Below are 20,268 nucleotides of genomic sequence, written 5' to 3'. Positions count from 1 at the left end.
AGTGTTGAAAACGCAAGGCTAGAAGAGTAATGGGAAAAAATGATGGAGTGATGAGATTTTGATTGATGGGAAAAAAAGAAACTGAAGGTACAAAATGATTAAATGATCAAACAAACTTTTATTGAGTGAGCCACAATGCTGGGGAGTTGCCGACGGTAACTGTGGGCACTGGCGATACAGTTATGAATCACACCAACAAAACAAGGCTTCAAGTTTTATGTTCAGACTTGACTGAAATAGCTTTTAAAATATAAACATGGCAAAGTCTCCTTAGCCTTGTGGGCCAATATCCAGTCTGTTTCTTCGCTCATTTCTTTGTCAGTTAAATACATGTCACTGAACGTTAAAACTTCTGTGTCATCTCCGCGCCAAATGTTCTATGTTTCCAGTGATGCAGTCCCGCTACCGTTTTGGCCACGCCCCCTTGCATCAGCCACGCCCCTGTCCAATGGCCCGCACACCGCAGCTTGCCTGAGCAGTGTTCCGATAACGTTACAACTTTCGGAACGAAAACCTAGCTGCGCGTTCTATTCGATACAACTTTGGTTATGAAAAGCACTATGGGAGTGGCTGAAAGTAAGCATGATAGGCAGAGGCTGAAATTAAGATCAATCAAAACGGAATAAATAAAACATTCGGAATAAACAAAATGGACGTGTGTACAGTATACTCGTATTTAACTTTTTTACTTTTTTTTTTTTTTTTTTTAATTATTTTTTAAATATTTTTTAATGCAAGACATGGTCTCACGGCAACAATCAAAATCGTTCTAGAATGTTACGCCAGACTAAAATTCTGTAGCTCCGTTCACACAAGCTGCCTAAATTTCCCCATTCAAAACTGCAGGAAAGGGAAACGATCGCGTGAACAAAACTAGACACAGAAGTCTGGCTTCCTATGAAGTCAAGTACTGCATCAGAGATGCTCCTTCCAGTAACTTGCAACAAATCATAGTTCTACCCTCACTTCTCCGGTAAAAATAAAAATAAGCCTGATTAACATGTTAAGAAAAACTACCTCATTAAATATAAAGATTTATCAATAACAATATACGCTTTACTGCATAACACAAATCTGCCTTGAGAAGTGGAACTAGACTACTCAAGGCATACCTCCCTCCCTCGCGTTAAATTATGGGCCTGTCCGAATCAGCACACTTACCTCTTATTGAGTATGCAACTTGTATACTCAGTAGTAGGCAAGTGCACCAATTCAACACACTTGCCTCCTATTGAGTATGCAACTTGTATACTCAGTAGTAAGCAAGTACGCCAATTTGGACATGGCTACGGTACCAGTTTTAAAGCAGAGAACCAGTGCAATGTATCACTCGCTGCTCTGAGACTGGAAAGGGGCGTGGTGCGATTAAGCCCCGCCCCACCACAGACCTGCCCTTTCGACACCACATTCATACCGAAGCCCAAACACAGACTGAACAGTCTGAACATGAGCTCATTTAGTGCAATTATACATAGGGTAGCTTCCAACCGACATTTTAATCTGTTCTGGGTCGCTGTGAACCCACCGATTACAGTCACATCATTAACGCCTATAGACAAAGCCGATCTACAAGACACTACGGGTGCTCATATAAAAGCATGCGAGCTAGCGGTTAGCAGACTAGCTAGCTGTGCTCACCTCGAGATCTGCAAAAAAACACTGAACAAAACAAAAGAGGTACCCAAATGCAAACGCCAAAGCCTGTACAGAGTGGTTTGGAGACGTACACACAGAGGTATGTTTTAAGATGCGGGTTTGTGCGCTGTAAAGGTGCTGCCGTACATTTACACTGACCAAACGAAAGCCTGTCCACGTCTCTAGACCGCGCGGCATGGATCCCACTGTTCATATATGCGAGTGGCTTTCAAACAGCCCAACTGCTTCTCATCTCAAGCACCGTTTAAAGCAAGTGCTGCTGTTGGACATGTCTTAACAGCCCAGTGACTCCACTCCTAAACACACAATCCAGGGTCATGAGAGATGATAGTGTCCTACAGCTGGACTTCCTTCTTATTTTACAGAAGGTGGGAGCTGAGGCCGTATTTAGAACAACTGCATCTGCTGAAAGAAACACTTTGGGGGGGAAAAAAATCTCAATTATCACAAGCCTCTACTTTAAAGAATCTTCCTTGCATTAAGGAAACACTGGGGGATTTACAATGTGAATGTACACTGCTTGTACACACACTTTATACAGATTTTCACTGTATAAAATGACCAAACCGCAAAAAAAAAAATTAGAGGTATTAAAAACTGAATGATCTTTCAACAGGTTATTTTTAAAGGGATGTTTCCCCCGTTTCATTATTGATTAAGGGGGAAACGTTTCTGGGATAGTTAAATATTTCTTATATTTTAACTATTATGCAATGAAAATCAGTTCCCTTCAACAAGGATTTCAGTCATCTGGGCAAATAAATAACCATTGTACAGCAAATACTGCATTTCTGGTGTACGGGAGCAATAATAACCATCATGAATTTTGATGCTGTAAGGTTGTGGAAAATATGCATTTACATGCAAGAACACTTAAGAAAAGTGTTATAACAAGGAATAATAATTACAAGGATGTATCTTGAATCCTTCCTAAACTATTTCTTAGCACAGTCCTAAAAGGTAAAATAATTTTCCCTGGTTTAAGTATTTAAGTATTTGTAAGAGAATACTCTTATAATACAAGCACCAACCTTAATAGAAATCTTATGTGTAGGAACTACAAGTATTCAAGTGATTGTTTAAAGGGGAATATGTTAAATGGTCATTTCAGGGTATGAAAAACTCTCTGTTCTCCAATAAGGTGCTTCTAGTGTTACCTCATTTTGCTCAAGGTCAACATCAACACATGAAAGTGCTCAAGAAGCATCTCTCAATTTCAACCAAATTTCAACCCCCAAGCATCTAGGATTCTTTGTATTTTTAAAAATAAAACAAACTTTTTCCTTTGGTATATCAATTCAACAGCAGCAGTCCCTTACCAAAATATATTTAAAAGCAGTGTTCCACTTCTATAAGCTTTTCAAACATCTCTTTTTTTTTTCCCCTGACAAAAAAAATGTAAATTAATTTGATAAAACCCTGTTTGATTATATAACACCACATCAACATTTGATTTCTGCATCGCAAAAATACATTCAAGATCATTTCATGGTTCACCAGTATGGCAGCAAAACGCTAACAAAATCTAAATTAAATAAATACTGAAGTACTGCACTTCTGGAATGACGGTAACGAATTTAGTGTGCAAAGTCGAGAAATGCCACGATTGCATTTCTTCAGGATGATTAAGTTAACGAATGAAAGGCAAATTTCATGAGTTCAGACGTTACTTTCAACTTCAGTGGAATTCTGTCTCATGTTTCCCCTCAGTTAGATAACAAGTAGCACACCTAACCAGATCCATGGTTTATATACAGTCTAATATTATTATTATTATCTGGCCAGTGGAACGAAAATTGTTCATAATTTGCTCCTATATATACACACATTATATACTAGTGACCACTCATATTCTCTCTCTCACACACACACACACACACACACAGCTTACTGATTACAGAGTAAAACTGACAGAGGGAAAGCCTTGCTCTGAAAATCTGTTCATGATTTTCAAAGCCCCCTGTCAGATGGCCTCTATTCGCCGGAAGCTTCCAGAAAGAAGAGTTAGCTGGTAGCGGTAGCGTCTTGGTAGCGGCGGGGGGGGGGGGGCGTGGCGTGGCGGGGGCGTGGCCGGAGGGCGGGGCTCAGATCTTCACGGCCTGCTCTTTCTCCGCCTTCTCCTTGGCCTTCTCCTTCTCCACCAGCTTCTCCTCCTTCTGCAGCATGACCATGATTTCCGCCACTTGGGTGGTGGAGATGTCGATGTCCTCCTTGTCGATCAGCTCGATCACCTGCCCGGCACACACAACGCCACGCGGGGGCCTTAGACAGCGTCTCCGAACGAAACCTCGTCCAATCACAGCGAAGGAGCCCGGTGTACTCCTCACAGGGAACCAAACAGCGGCCACATCTCTAGAACCCACCTCAGGTGAGCTCTGTGAGTATGAACAGTGTGGTATAACGGTTCCCTCCTGATAAAGGTTAGTTCCTACAAGCCTTGCAGGGAGTTTTCACTCTAACCGATGTCACCTCTGCTTTGCGCTCTGAGCGTTTATGCCAGGGTCTACTGAAAATTGTTGTTGTTACAAATCTCCTGTAAATTTTAATTCACTTTACGTGGCATTACCCACGATGCATCGGTGTCGGCCCGTACCTTAATGACGTCGTCTATGTCGACCTTGCCGTCCTTGTTGTCGTCCAGCGCGTCGGCGATGGCCAGAAGCTTTTGCTCGGGAATGTTCTGGATTTGGCGCATGACCGCGATCAGCTCGGCGATGCTGATCAGGTTCTCCCTAAAGGTGAAGTACATGCTGCGTACAGGAAGCCGTTACTCGGTTTGACAGGCAGTAAGATGGTGGCGAGGACAACTTGCCCGCAGGGGTCCGAGATAACATGCTCGCAAAACTCTCCCCCCGATTGGACACGGCTACAGAAAAATACTGTCTGTCTGATTGGACACTGTGGTCAAACTCTTTTTCTGACTGGACACTCTTACTGGGAAAAAGTATTTTCTCTGAATGGATATGCTTACAGAAAGGCTTTCTTCTGATTGGATACTGTGGTCAAGCACACCGCATTCAACAGCTAAAGATTTTGTTGAGCTGCTAATTAGCAGAGCCAAATCTGGGTTGAAATGGAAGCCTACAGGATGGTAGATCTCCAGGAGCAGGGTTGGGAAGCCCTGTGTTACACCATATGCTCTTACAGTGGCCAAACATGGATTGGTTAATGTTTTATTTAAAACCTCCACAATAATCATTCAAACATAGTAAGGTTTCGTCTTTACAATTAACTGTAAAGGTAAATGAATGTAAATATTGAGTAAGCAGCTTTCAGGCTGTGATTTTAGACAAAGCAAAATCAGTAAGAATTAGTTTGTGCCTGTATCATATCATATGCTTATAAGACCATGAGTAATTAAGTAATCACCGTGTTCCTTACATCCTAATTAACAGGCCATGCCAGTAGTTCATAAATATTCAAATAAAAACAATTTATCTTTGCAATTAGCAGAGAAAATTTGCAGCACAGAAAGTTAGTCTGCGCACCAAAAATTAGGGTAGAAAAATGCATTTTCAACTTCTTACCGTGATTTGCCAGAGAATAATCTGTGAAATTTAGGCAAAATTTAGACTTTATGGAACAGAATGATGTTGCTTTTAGAGACTGGGACCCCGCCCCCCTGTTACCAATAAACCAAGGCTCAGTTCTGCACCACCATTTTAACACTGAAAACCGAACATCAACACTGAACACTAAAGACAGTCAGCAGGCACTTCCCAGCATGCACCAGCAACAACAAGACTGTTCTCTTCGTACAGCGTTCTGAAACTCAACTCTGCGAGCCACCTCCAGGCTGAGGCCAAACTACCATAGATTAAACCACTCCCTGAACAGAGCAGTAGTCTGACGCGAGCGTAACCGCTCTTACCCAATGGGAGGGGTGGTTCCGCTGTCCATCTGCCCGTCCAGCACGGTCTTGTCCCTCTCCAGCTCGGTGATGATGTGGTCTATGCGCCCGATCATACGGTTGACCCTCTTGGCGAGGCGCTTGCTGGCTTTGGACTCCTGGACCGCCTCCTCCTGTCCCGCCTTGGACAGCTCCTTCTTGATCTCCTCCACGTCCTGCGAGGACCACCCCAGTTTAGCATGCTACACACACACACCCAGGTGCACAAACCTACAGGCACACTCATACACACGGTCCTGCAGCAGCAGCAACAACCCAGGTACATCTCACTCATACTCACATATGTATACACACACACACACACACCCAGGTGCACTCACACACAGTCCTGCAGCAGCAGCAACAACCCAGGTACATCTCACTCACTCATACTCACATATGTATACACACACACACAATATACAAGCACACGCACTCACTCACCACACGCGAGCAAATACACAATATACAGTACACGCACGCACGCACGCACCTCGTTGTACTCGTTCACGTCGTCCTTCAGGTCCTCCAGCTCCTCCTTCTCCAAGGTCAGCAGCTTCTTCTGCTCCTTCAGTTTGGAGCAGGCGTCGCTCAGCATGTCAATCTCCTCCTTAGTGATCTCCTCCCCCTGGGGATGGAGAAAAAGGCACCGTTCAGCCCATCCACACACACAAGCCTCCATTCCACCGATCCATCCCAGCTGCAGGTATATCTGCAGCGATATCAGAGGTCATTCCCATTATCTGCTTCAGCTGAGGTCAGCTGGAGGTCGTTCTGACTCCAAAAGAAAATTCTGTGTTCAGACTCAGATAGATGATAGTTGGTTGGCCTTGCACCTGGGCAATATTACTGTTACTTCGGCAAACCACTGTTCCCATTCCTACTCACATTTTATTCTGTATAAAAAGCCAAAAAATGCTTGCCACTTGCTAAATGGCCCTGTTCACATTTCACACTAGAAACAACGCCTTTCTAACAATGGGTACACTCGTTTGTCCATTTTAAGCTAGCAAACTCAGGAGCAACTGTGTCTGTCTCAAGCTAGAATGCCAACTAGCATCATTGTCCATCTTAAGTTAAAATCACAGATGCAGTTTTGAGGTCCTGATATCCCATGGGGCATTGCTCATTGTCCTGGCAAACACAGGATCATAATATTGTGTTATTTGAGTCTGTAATGAAGGAAGACACAGAAAAGAACAGGATGTATAAGTTCTAAAAGCATGCACGTCACGTGCTGGCATGCTCGCAACAGACCACCTGAAAGCAGATCTGCATCTCACCTGTATACGGAGATACTTCTGCCATTTCTCAAACTGCGCAGCATGCAAGGAAATGAGCATTTAATATGGATGGAAGTCAAGCGGTTAGTGACAAAGAGCCATGTCCGTTCGAATGAGCAAAGTATACACTAGAGGAAATAACGGAAGATCTGAAATCAGAACGTAAAATTAAATCAGTGAGCAGACACGATCAGATGGAAACTGATGTTCTCATCTTCAAAACTGAAAGTTTTAGGCTCAGGTTACCTTAATGCCCTCCAACACAGGGGCGGTGTCTCTCAGTGTTTCCGAGTGGATGGCCAGGTCCACGTTTACCAGGTCATGTTCCGTGTCCATGGCAACCTGGCGCTTCTTCGCACTGACCACTGTGGCCTTCTGGTCCACCGCAGACTCCGCCCCTGTCTGTGAGAGCAGGAACACGCCCCATGTCAAGTCCAACTCCAACAAAAAAAAAAAGTTGTTAGTTGTTGATGTGCCAAGCACAACGTCCTCACACCCTCCTAACAATGTCCTCATGATGTCCTCACAACCCCCTTAGCAGGCTCCTCACGATCTCCTCACAGCCCCCTTAGCAGGCTCCTCACCTGCAGCGCCTCCTGCAGCACCTCCTTGGCCCTCTCGGCGGCGTCGGCCAGCCTCTCCAGCTCCCGCTCCTGGTTCTCCTGCTGGATGGCGGCCTCCTCCTGCAGCGTGGTCTCCAGCTTGGTCTTATTGTCCACCGCAGAGAGCTCCAGCTCCGCCACCTTCACCTGCGCCTCCTTCGCCTGGGGGGGGGGGGGGGGGGAAGAGAGAGAGAGAGAGTGAGAGCGTTAACTCCGGCTTTTACCAAGCGAGCTACCCAGCGGCAAAAAACTTGATTTGTTTTGGCTGAAATATGTTAAGTGTGAATGAAACGTTCCAAGATTAAAGTCCCCTGTCCTTCAGGACAGGCCAGGAACAGCGACAGGAACATGGTTTACATCACCTGGCAGATTTACAAAAGCACTTTGAGCTTTTGATAACTACAAAACTACAGAATTAGCGCAAAGGTTCTTTGGTAAAAAATAAATTTAAAAAAAAAAAAAAAAAAGAGAAACGGGTAAGTGCGGGGCCACGTAATGGTGAGGAGAGCGGCGGATACGTACCACGATCTCCGGCAGGGTCTGCAGCGTGGTCTTCAGCTGGTCTGCGGGGGACAGGGTGTCCGGTAGGAACATGGCTCGGGAGAGCAGCAGCAGAGAGGTGGGAATGTGCTGGTTCAGGTGCAGCTCCAGCCACTGGGGGGAGACAGAGAGCCTCAGACACAGACACACACAGCTGCATACTGGGGAGGGGGGGGCCCCTTTCCACACAATACTCCCCTGCATAACATTTCAGATATGATGCAATACCACTGCAAGGTAGCATCAGCTTTTTTCAAAAAATATTAAATAAAATAATCACCGTAAGTTCTAGCTTTAACAAACACCATACGGCTTTATAGTGTTTTAACAGGAACACAAACAGGGGAAACCAGGTAAAAAGGTATTAAGGACATTGAGCCTGTGTGTGGAGGTCAGTGCTCACCTGTTTCAGCTGCTCCCGCAACCTTTCCTCAGTCACCCCCAGAGAGCGCATTCCGCGGACCCGACAAGCGGCCTGCACCTCCGTCACGTTCAGACTGTCCACACCTTCCTCTGCGATCAGCTGCGCGCGCGCACACACACACACACACACAGTCAACATCCAATGTGCCACACTTGGGCCACACTTGGAAAGGTGTGGTGTCTAGGGCACACAGTACAGTGCAGGGACTAGAGGACACTGGGTGGGGACAAGAACACCACCACCACCCCGCCCCCCCTCGCTCCCCCTCCCTCTGGATGGGGCCCAGAGCACTCTGCAGGGCCTGACCTTGTCGTCGGCGCGGATGGCTCTCAGCTTCATGATGAGCTGGAAGCGCAGGAAGTTGTTGGTCCCCATGGACTGCAGCTCCAGCAGCTTGCAGAGCGCCACCAGCTGCGGCCGCGTCAGGTTGTCCAGCGTCAGCTCGTCCTCGAACAGCTTGGAGAAGCGGATGATCTGCTCGTTACTGGGCCGCTCGCCCGAGTCCCGGATCTGAAGGGGGGGGGGGTAACGGAGACGCGTCTGAGAAACCCTCCACAAATTTACCTGCGATTACATTTACTTGGTCGGCGCAAATCTCAGATAAAGAAGCAAAATATTTTCACAACACAAGCCGCAGTTCTAAATCAAACGCAGCTGACAAGCTCACACAACACTCATCAGGAAAGCGTTACGATGTACTGAAACTCGACAGCCGTTGAGGTGGACGGCACTGGAGGTAAACTGAGGTCAGCGGAAGAGCTGAGTGACATTCCAGAAGAGAATTACCACCCAATACAGCTGCTCTCTGCAGACACCGTAATTATCCTCCTGGAGCCCTGTCAAGCTGGGTTACACTGAAGCACAGTGTCTGGCTGAGGTTTCTGAAGCGATCACCTTCGCTCACCTCCTAGGTACGGCTCTCAGAAGCTCACCTCCCTCACCCGGGCCACGCCCAAAGCTCAGCGGACTCAGGAGGAAGACTCTCGTAAAAGCGGAGCGCCAAATTACCTTCTGGAAGAAGGTGGAGAACTCCTCGGTCACGTTGCCCTTGACGGCTTTGTTGCGCAGGGCGATCTCCTCCACCGTGTCCTGGAGGAACTTCGCCATCTCCAGCTTCACCCTCAGCTCCTTTTTCAACCGCTCCGCCTGCAGCGGGCAGAGACAAAATAAGAGTCAGATAGAGACTGAACAGGGTTACACAGAGTCTAAACACAGCTACGCAGAGACAAAACAGAGTTACACAGAGATAGAACACAGCTACACAGAAACAAAATAGGGTTACACAGAACAGATGTACACAGAACAGAATCAGATTTCAGATTTAAACTGTTACCAAGACAAATCTGAAATGTGTTCAAATCTGTATCATCTAAAATGTTCATCCAGCAACTCCCTTCAATGACTCTCTTCACCCACTAGAGGGTCCTGACCCGCTGATATTTACTGCATGCAGCTGGTACCTTTTTAGACTGAGTCTCAAAGGTGGAGGGCAGCATATTTGGGAAGAGCTTCAGCGCCACAGGAAGCAGGAACTCCATGAAGGGCACGATGATGAAGACCAGGAAGGGCAGCAAGCGGAACACGTCCGCACACGTCCTCAGGAACTGCAGGGGAAACGGGGGAAACCGCAGGGTCATACAGTGAAACCAGCCACTCAGGTTCACCACAAGGGGGTGCTGTTGCATCAGTCGTACACCATTGCCGAGCAATTCAGCCAAGTGAGAATGAGTCTTTGGTTTAATCCGGGTGATAAGGAAAGGGCCTTAAGCGCGGCTGTGACCGTTGCCGTGACGACGCACGCAGGCGAAGGGGGGGGGGGGCGGGCTCACCTGTCTCCGCTCACGCCGGGACAGGGCGTGGCCATGGAGGACCCTCCAGAGCATGCGCCCGGCGATGGTGGTGTCGATCCACAGCAGGCGGAAGCCGTGGTAGTAGTGGCGGATCTCGTCGGCGACGCGCTGGCCGATGGTCCGGCGGGCGAGCGCGGCGTCCACCACGGGGCTGTACACCGGCCCCCCCTCCTCCAGCTTCTTGTTCTTCTCCTTCAGGGACAGGAGCGACTTCTCCACCTTCGAGTCGTCCCGCAGCCGACCGGTGCTGTGCCACCACCGGACGGGGGGCGCGCCCGCGGGCATGCCCCCCCCCATGCCCGCCGCCACGCCCCCCCCCACGCCCGCCGCCACGCCCCGACACCCGGGGGGCGTGACCGCCACGCCGCTGTACAGTCTGTGTGACCCGGAGGCCCAGCGCGTGCGGCCATGTTTGTCTTTAGCGTACGCGGACGGACTGAAGGACAGCACAGAGACGTAGCTGCATCCACTGAGCTCTACGGACCTGAGGCAGAACAGCATAGACCTCCGTTACACCACAGACCTCCGTTACACCACAGACCTCCATTACAGCACAAACCACCTGGTCTAAAATAGACCAGGGCCCTGTTTCACAAAGCAGGGTTACTGAGTTAGCCGGATAACAACACCGAGTTAAACCCACAACCCTCACAGATCTGGAACATGGACTGAAAAAAAAAAATTAAAAAAAAAAAAAAACACCCAGCTGTTCCGGGTTTTACACAGCCATTACCCAGCTAACTCAATAATCCCGCTTTGTGAAGTACCCCTTAATGACCAGTCAAAACTGCTGTCCACAAACAAAAAAAACAAGAAAAAGGATAACCTACAATCAAATACAATTAAATTAAAAAAACAAAACAAAAATGTCTGCCATAATTCCTGGTCCCTGTCACCACGTCTGCGTGCATCAGGATTGAGTGGCTGGTGTTGTGGCTGTGGTGGAGTGCGAGGAGCTTACTGCTTACCTTTGGCTTGAGAGTCTGAGGGCTATGCAGCTGAAACAGACCCCATCCTGCGCTTTCCCTGAGAAGGAAAAAGGGGGGGGGGGGGGGTCACTGTACTGAGCCTGACATCATCATAACAGAGGGGCACACAATCTTAAGGCAAAACCCTTCTGCACATTCACCAACATCTCAAAACAGAACGCACATCGGATGTGGCGCACTGCAACGCTGCTTTTTAAAGTCACTCAGCAGAACCTTGTAACAGGTTCCAAATCAAAGTTTCAGTTTCCAAATCTAAATATTTTGTCAACAACTGTGGCTTCCTCTCTATGCATCCACACCGGTGTCGGGTAAACGAAAAAGATTTTTGGGTGAGCCCGTATGTCGGGACGGCGAGGTGACGTGCCAGCGTTACCGTAGCGACAGCAATCAAACAGAGCTCGGGGATTACATAGAAACCCGGGAAGTCCCATGACGACCGCGGCACCATTGTGGAAACCCTGACTAAAATGCAACCGCTGCTTTATGAAACACGGCCACTGGAAGCCCTGCTAAGCCACATCATTTCAAGCCATAACATGCAATGTAGATAATCTCTACCAGTTCTCCCTTATTTCATATTTTTTAAGAACTACAGTGTAAAAGCACTGACCACACCTTTTCTCAGGTGGTTACACGAGAAAGTTTACACAGAAAAACACTCCCTTTCACATTACACAAAAAACGGAATGCAGAAATCATAAATCACCGTTTCACTTCATTTAGAAACGCGAATGACACCTTTTACGCAGCAGTAAGAATGATAGCACTCATATTTCAAGTTGCAACACGTATAATGTCTTTTTAACAGCTACACACTCATTTAAAATAAGAACGTAGGATCCTCAAATCCTCACATCTCAGAGGCTGCATGGTTTCCTCCAAACATTATTAAAATCACTTTATTTCCAATGAACACAAGGTAGCCTAACCCCCCCCCCCCCCCCACCCTCTGCCCCCCACACACATATCTCTCCTAGATACACACACATTAACCCGCCCCCCCCCCTCCACCCCCACAGGCCACACTGGCAAAAACACTTCAGAATCACCGCGATTAGGCACTTTCGCACTTTGGACGTTAATCCCTGCGACAGCACGTGAACGTGCCACCCGCATGCACGCATGCCCTCTGCCCCGCAGGTCCTGTGAGCAGGCCGTGCAGGGGATTGGCTGCACAAGGAAGTCGGAGAGCACCATCCTGAAAGGGGACTGGCTGAGGAACTGCAGGAGGAAGAAACAGGAGACGTGGCTTTTAACGGTGGGGGTGAATCTGCGGTTACGTTTCCTCAGTTGTAACGCGGCTGTGCCAGTTTCACATGCCCGGGCACCGTCCTCAGACCTGCCCATTTCATGCCAGGGCACGGTATCCATTCCAATCATGCCAAACCACTGCTCCGGAAGAGACTGGTCACACAGGCACACTGTGTAAGGCCACAGAGGACAGAGGTCATACAAGTGTCTCCAGTATACTGCTCAGGGTCCCAAGGGTCAAACCGATACACTGTTCAAGGTCATGGTACAATTCTACACAGTGTGAACCCCGAATCCCCATCCCAAGGGCTATCAAATTAAGTTTCTCTTTTTTCAGTGCTTAATGTCATTTTATGATTGAATCTTTTTCCCTCTGGGTTTAAAAATATCACTCATCCTAAAGTTCCCAAATTAATTTTATGAGATTTCTTATTGACTTACAGAAATTAATAAATGGGTGGTGATCAAATTGAGTAAGTTCATCAATAGAATTTTAAGCATCTTCCACCTGGGAAAAGCAGAGACGATCCAGAGCAGTGGAAGCCATCCCTGTTCCCGGAGATCTACTGTCCTGTAGGTTTTCACTGCAACCCTAACAAAGCACCCCTCACTCAACAGCTAAAGCATCTCTGCCCAACCCTGTTCCTGGAAATCTACCAACCAGTAGGTTTTCATTTCAAACGTAAGGAAGCACATCTCATTCTACATCTAGAGCAGGGCTGCCCAATGCTGTTCCTGGAGATATACCATCTAGCTATTGGATGAGGTGTGCTTTGTTAAGGTTTGGATGAAAACCTACAGAAAGGTAGATCTCCAGGAACAGGGCAGGGCAGCACTGCTCTAGCTGTTGAATGAGGTGTGCTATGTTTGGGGGGGGGGGGGAGTACAGGAAAGCTGATCTCCAGGAACAGGATAGGGCAGCCCTGCTCAAGCTGTTGAATGAGGAGTGCTTTGTTTGGGGTGGAGCGAAAACCTACAGGACGGTAGATCTCCAGGAACTGGGTGGGGCAGCCCTGCTCTAGCCGTTTGGATGAGGTGTGCTTCCTTAGGGGTGGAGTACAGAAAGGTAGATCTCCAGGAACAGGGTTGGTCACCGCTGATCTAGCCGTTTGGATGAGGTGTGCTTCCTTAGGGGTGGAGTACAGAAAGGTAGATCTCCAGGAACAGGGTTGGTCACCGCTGATCTAGCCGTTTGGATGAGGTGTGCTTCCTTAGGGGTGGAGTACAGAAAGGTAGATCTCCAGGAACAGGGTTAGTCACCACTGATCCAGAGGTTCCTGCTGCAGGTCCACCTCCAACGTGATGGCCCCTCTGTCCATCAACTCTGGGCCTCGGCTAGATGCCTGCTAGGACTCCACCAAGCCCTAATCTGTCTCAGTATCCCCCAGAAGCCTTCAAGGAAAGCACAATGCTCTAATCCAGTCGTACGGACGCTTGTCCTTGGAGAACCACAAAGTGTGCAGATTATCAGACGCTCAGGCCTCAATAGGCCAGGCTTCCAAGACTGAACTGAACACCAATCAATGACCTCGCCTCACATGGTTATCTGGGTCTGCACCGGCGTCTGAATTTAAGGTGAAAGCAAAAATAAAAACAAACCCCCCGCTGCCGTCCGAGGTCAACAGTGAACGCCAAATCCCTCCCAGTCTCCCCAACAGCCTCATGGGTAACACAGGGCTTTTAGGACAGCAGCAGCCCCACTTGTGCATAACAGTCAAAAGCAGAGAAAGTTCCACCTATTTAAAAGACAAATCAAAAGCTAGAAGGTTCTCCATGGATTGGACTGTAACCTGGCATTTTTAAGTGGAAAACTGGGATTAGTGCAGCAATGTAGAACAGGTAAGCAGCGGGTCTTGTACCCTAAAGGTCATAGGTTCAATTCCCAGGTAGGAATTCCCACTGCCATTGTATCCTTGCGCAAGGTACTTAACTTGCATTGCTTCAGTATATATCCAGCAGTATAAATAGATGCTATTTAAATGCTATGTTAAAAATAAAGAGTTCTTTAAGTCACTCAGGATAAGAGCATCTGCTTAATGCCTTAATGTAATGAATTAGTCGGCAGCACAAATTCATAGAAGAGCATCTGAGACAAACCAGACCAAAGCACCAATACACTCCAGAAGTAGAACTGCTTCCTGAATGACATTCCACTTGAGTCCTATTGCCCAGCATGCTTCCTGTTATTTTAGCAGGCCTACTGCTACAAGAAATAGCCCTAAGTAGCTAAAATTATCATCATAAACTCATTCATTTTCAAGCTCTGAAACACTGCACAGCTTCCTTATGTGTACCTGTGAGTGCGCATGTTCAGCTTCAGACAAGCCAATACACAGAGCCTTTGGAGAGACAACCAATCACTCCCCACCGGAGGATTGTGGGATTGAAACAGGTGAGATATAGGCCTACATCTTTCCCTTTAAATGGATCCTTACTTCAAAAACTGAATTATTTTCACCTAATTCAAATAATTCCCACCTATTGGCAGCCAGTTCATTTTCACTGGTACCTCAAAAGTGTGAGCAATCCTTTCCTCATTGCAACACAACAGAGAAGACAGAGGCCATTTTCATCATTTTGAGAAACAAATTTAATTGTGCAAAACCCATTTCATCATTCAAAGGCACAGTGCTTGTATCAAAAAATAAAAGCACAACAACGAGCCAACAAACCAACAATGACCTGCTGTGCCATCTCCCTGGGATTAACTCTAAACTAATCCACAGCATGATCTGATAGCAGGGCATCTCACCACCTGGAGACATGATCTTTGACCGTGTGTGTGCAAATACTGGGGCTGGTTTCTGGGAGCACAGAAATAGACTGCTACAGTACATAAATAGAACAAAAACAGAAAAAAAAATTAATAAAGAGCACAGGCTGACGCTTACCACAGACTACTTGTAATTCTGCACTCGATATAAACAAAAATATAACGTACAGAGCCTGAGAGAGAGAAAAAAAGAAGGTTTATACGTTTCATTTCTGCTTCCTCCATTTTGAGCGAGTGCAGAGTCACTGCAAGGAAAGCCGCAGCCAGCGAGGCCCAATATCAGCTGGGCCAGTGTCCTCAGACAACCTCTCCAAGAGCCGAGTATTCACCCTACAGCTCGTGCGTCACAGAATACAGCCAGGAATCTGTGCATCGTGACAGTGTCGTACCCAGTGGTCACGTTCATTCATAAAAACGGTCCGTTATTCCTTATAAAGCTCCGATTTCCACCCTCCATGCAATGAGGGGAAATATCATTACAACATTTGAGAAAAAAAACCATGATGGAATTCATTTTCTGCACCTTGCCTTGTTCTGTTTCCCTGAGAGAGGTACTGAAAAAAACAACAGAGCGTTTTGAGCGACGTCATTTTTTTTATATGGAGGAGAGGGATTTATACAGCCACAGAGCAGGCCGGCGGCATCTAAATACTGAAAGACGCCAACGCAGTTTACAGCCTAGGCCCACATCCAACACAGAGTACCCCCGGCTCCCAAGACTGTCCAATCTGAACAGAGAGACTAACCACACCCCTAGGCCTGTCCAATCCAAGGGCTAACTGAGAGAAAGCATCAGCAGTGCAGACTCGTCCCATCTGAAAAATAAGAACACCATCAAACGCATTCAAGGCATACCTGGATGGGTGCAGCTTAAACTCAATGAAAACCTACATTGCAGAAACACAGGCCCACACAACCCTATTCATTCAGAAAGCACACAAAATGGAGAAGATTCTGATGCGTGGGCAAAGTCTGCTTTTATTAGATATAACCCACAACAGTGCTGTTGGGAAAGCAGGAATTTCAATGTACAGCAAGTGTGGCAAAGTAAAGACGGTGTCATCCGTCCTATTGATAATTTAGGAGAGGGTGCTGGAAATGGAACAAAGACAACCTAGAAGCATTTACAGTAATGCAATACAATGAGACTGGTGCTAGCATGCTCAGTGTCACTACCAATTGTAGTGGACTGAAAACACACAAAAAACAGTTATGTTCCATGCCCAATTCTTATTTCCTTTGACACGTATCTTTTGCAAAATATAATTATAGAGAGCTGAGATATTGGAACGGGATTGGAAGCACCCCCTTTGCACACAGAGGTCTGAAACTGATTTTTATGTCCAACAACGCAATCCGAGTAAGTCAGAAGACAGTCTTTTCGTTATGAATTGTGGACTATTTGGATCGATATTGTTACAATATCTAATAGCACGGTTTGAGGCACTTCATGGTTGATACGCAAGTACAAAGGCACCGGTGTAGTTACGGGAACTATGACGTCACGCCAGGATTCTCGCATTCGCTCTGTTCATCTAAAATGAAGGCTCGGCATGACTCAAACATTTATTTTAAGCGTAGCTATGATACTTTACAGATGTGGAAAAGACTCGTGTGAAAGACCAGCAACAAAAACCAGGATTCAGACACGATACCACAACTTTCCAGAAGCTCTTGTTACATCAAAATGTTGGCTAGCTAACGTAACGCGCGTGTGGTGCCGACATAATGGTTGGTTACAGTCTAGCTCGCTAAACATGAAAAACACACGTCTGCCTGTACATGCCCCAGCTGGTTGGTTAGCGGTAGGCTAGCTGCCCTAGTTTGCACCGAAAACATGTGAGTGACCCCACTTCATAAACAGATTTTGGGATGTCAGCATGAAACTTAAATAGAATCGAGTTTTGTCCATCTACACAGCACCATAAAAACAATCATTCAAATTACATTACTAATGTTGTCCCATCTGTTTAAAAAAAATCACCGGCACGAAACAGGTAACTTAACACTAGCTAGCTATCGTTACCTAGCCATCAGCACTTCACTCGCCGGCCGGTCGGCAGTCACGAAGTACCGTCGTACAGTCACTATTAACTTGGGCACTTTAGGCACTAACTTAGCTTTAACGTTATTTTGCGGGTTGGTAGGTTTGACTAGTATGCTATCAGGTGCATGCATATGTTTGTCCGTTATTAAAGTGCGTAGTCTAACGTTGCTGCCAACGGGCTCGCCAGCAAGTTCACACGGCAGCGCGAAGGTCAAACAATATTCGCTATGGGCAACAGGCTAGTATAACAAACTAGATAACCAAACCAATTTGTGGTCAGCACACTAGCTAAACACGCATGTTTATGATGGATGATTTTAATAACCAAGTCATTCCGCAAGTCAACCATCGCACTTACACAGTTGCAAGAGAAGGTAACATGAGGCCAACTTTGTTTCAGTATCGATATAGTACCAGCAGTAAAGGCTTTGTCCACAGCTAGCAATTAGATCTAACAATTTAAGGCATCACTAGTCAGCATAAACGTAATTATAACGTTAAAACGTTAAGGTTAGCCACATAATATATTTATTTAACAGCAATAGCAGGCTCGTGCCGTGTTAAATATCTAGACAGTTAACTGTTGGTTAACTAGTCAAACACAGCGAGTTAACTGGCAAATTTACCATCGTGCTTACTAACGTGAAATAAAAAACAGCCAACCTACCTTTTCGAAAATCCTTGTTTAACGACCGGGATGTTTTAATCAATGGATACCGCGATCTCGTAAACAGGATTAACGCCATTCTGAATTTGTCAGGGTTTAAAATCTGTGCGGCCAGCAGTTAGTTGACTTGGCTAAAATCAGTCAAACAATAAAAAGAACAGCCAGGGCCGGTTTAATGTGACTGTGGCTAATTAGAAAGCTAGTGATTGAAGTTCTTGCTCCATGTCCTATCGCCGGTGGTGGCGTTGATGCGCTCCCTGCTAACCCTGCGCTCGTTTCCGCCTTCCTCGCTGGACAGATTTCAAAACAGGGCAGCGAGCTCATAAAAGCGGCCCTGTCCCTGTCGCTGCATTTTCAACCAACGATCAGACCATGAACGGCTCATCACCTGGCCCCCTAATTAATCTCAAAGGTGGGGATCAAATAAGAATCTGAAAAGAAAATGATTGCGAGACGCCCGCTAGCGCGACAGTAGTTTCATTTAGCTTAACGGATTTTCTATGTATGGCAACCTCGCACTAATAATTAGGACGGCGAAACTGACTAATCTAAAACCATCGGAGATTAGCGCACAGTGTTAGCGCAGAGCTAAGCAACTACTGTCGGTGAACATTGAGCCGTCAAACCACCGACATTCAGCTGAAACTAATGGTCCTAATGTGTGTCGTGGAAATGGAGGGTGTCGCGGGCATGTAAGGTTTCTGTCCTCAAATGCACCCAGATGAGCGCCTTGCAGACCCGCCTCCTCACCCTAGATGCTAACACATTATTGGTACTCGATTCGGTTACAGTCTGAAGGCAATTGGTTTATCATTTCTGCAGCTTGCTATAGTTGATGCTCATATGCTGCTCACTGTGAAATTTCTATGGTTTTAAGAAAGGATTGTTACTTCTATGCGCTTGTTTATTTCCAGGTAAGTAGGAAGTCTAACTCTACGACGAACCCCTCTTCCCTGAAATTAAAAGCAAGTTCTTCTGGCTAAAAAGGGAAAGATTTATTTTTATTTTTTGCAAATTTGTTTAAGATAGGGCTTTTCAAACTCAGAGGAACCGTTTGTATGCTGTTTTTTGTTTAAACTACAATTGCAACCACACTTACTTGCTGTTTAGAATTTACACAATATGTGAATTATGTATGCTATAAAGAATTAATGTCCCATATTCACATCTCATAGTGGTTAATCAGTAAAACCAGCTGATTTTGTGTTGTATGCTAAATGACAAATGATTCCCTCTAATAACTTTTTTTTTTTGTCAAATCGGTGAATCATAGGTGATAGGTGAAATCAGATTTCATAAAAATCAGTGGAATAAAAATAGCTGAAAGTGTCAGTGAAATGAAGTGATATACAGTATGGAAAATGAAGTGCTGAACTGCATTGTGTTAATAGAAAAAAAAAAAAAAATTAAAACAACCTGCAGAGCCGTGAAACTAATGTCCAGACCAAACGTTATGGCCAGCTGGTTTTAACCCAGAACATTCACTGCATTTTCACAGCGATTTGGGCAACGGCAGCATTCTGTGGTTGAGTCTTGTGGCAAACGAGGACGGGAACGGGTTGGGACGCAGTACGGCCGTTCCGAAACGGACAACGAAAGCCTCCGTCACTCCCACCCCCTGCAGACGAAGAGGGGCGTCCTTTTCCCTTCGAAAGCCAAGAGCCTCTCAGCTCCCTCTTCCCAAATCACCACATCTCCTCCTCGGTCCTTCATTAAGTGACGCAGCAAAGCAAAATAATTGCAGTTGCACCCAGATTTCATACCTTTTTTTGTTGTTGTATACTTTCCATTTTCACTTAAAACAATGGCGAAAACGTTCAGCTTGTATTTGTCATGTAGGTGTTCACATTGCACCAATCAGAGGTAAGGAGTCAAAGGAAGATGATCAATTATAGACACAACGATGAAGAGCTAGGAGGTGTGAGTCTAAACCAAGAGTATCTGATCTTAACCAAAAATAACCAGTTTGGGTGCAGGGTCTTCTTGCCCAGTACGAAAACACCCCATTCAAATCACCTGCACCCACACCGACCCACCTCAGGTAAGACTAGACACCCCTGTGTGTGATGGAATGATTATGATATCCTGTATCACCCTTTTGGTGTTAAGAGGGTTTGAAATACAGGTTAACAAAAGAAACACAAAATCAATGGCTGCAAATATCTTCACAAAAATAATGGTGTCCAACAACTCCTGCATACCATGTAAAGACATTGTTTGTAAAAGGTTAAATTCATGGGAGGCAGTGTACAATCTTGTAAATCTTTTTTTTGTTCTTTCCTAGAACTCTTTCATGA

The 20,268-nt window shown here is 46.1% G+C and overlaps 1 protein-coding gene across 4 annotated transcripts; it reads right to left on the bottom strand.

Moving 5' to 3' along the window:
* Positions 1 to 98: 98 nt before the first annotated feature.
* Positions 99 to 18,694, bottom strand: letm1 (leucine zipper-EF-hand containing transmembrane protein 1). 4 transcript variants are annotated; one of them, XM_064334678.1, is made up of 15 exons: positions 17,972 to 18,694; positions 11,213 to 11,270; positions 10,224 to 10,728; positions 9,855 to 9,998; positions 9,403 to 9,540; positions 8,701 to 8,904; positions 8,374 to 8,493; positions 7,953 to 8,084; positions 7,413 to 7,592; positions 7,075 to 7,230; positions 6,039 to 6,173; positions 5,528 to 5,721; positions 5,184 to 5,204; positions 4,250 to 4,406; positions 99 to 3,887 (listed from the first exon to the last, which is right to left on the bottom strand). In XM_064334678.1, the coding sequence occupies exons 1-15, from the start codon at positions 18,048 to 18,050 to the stop codon at positions 3,741 to 3,743; spliced, it is 2,370 nt and encodes a 789-aa protein (XP_064190748.1). In that variant the 5' UTR covers positions 18,051 to 18,694; the 3' UTR covers positions 99 to 3,740. The 4 variants fall into 4 exon arrangements, with proteins under 4 accessions (XP_064190748.1, XP_064190745.1, XP_064190746.1 ...); XM_064334675.1 differs by lacking the exon at positions 17,972 to 18,694 and adding an exon at positions 12,304 to 13,160; XM_064334676.1 differs by lacking the exons at positions 5,184 to 5,204; positions 17,972 to 18,694 and adding an exon at positions 12,304 to 13,157.
* Positions 18,695 to 20,268: the final 1,574 nt, after the last annotated feature.

Source organism: Anguilla rostrata, chromosome 5 (genome assembly GCF_018555375.3).
Source record: "Anguilla rostrata isolate EN2019 chromosome 5, ASM1855537v3, whole genome shotgun sequence".
In the NCBI taxonomy this organism is placed as follows: Eukaryota; Metazoa; Chordata; class Actinopteri; order Anguilliformes; family Anguillidae; genus Anguilla; species Anguilla rostrata.
This window is presented reverse-complemented; position numbering and strand designations above follow the sequence as displayed.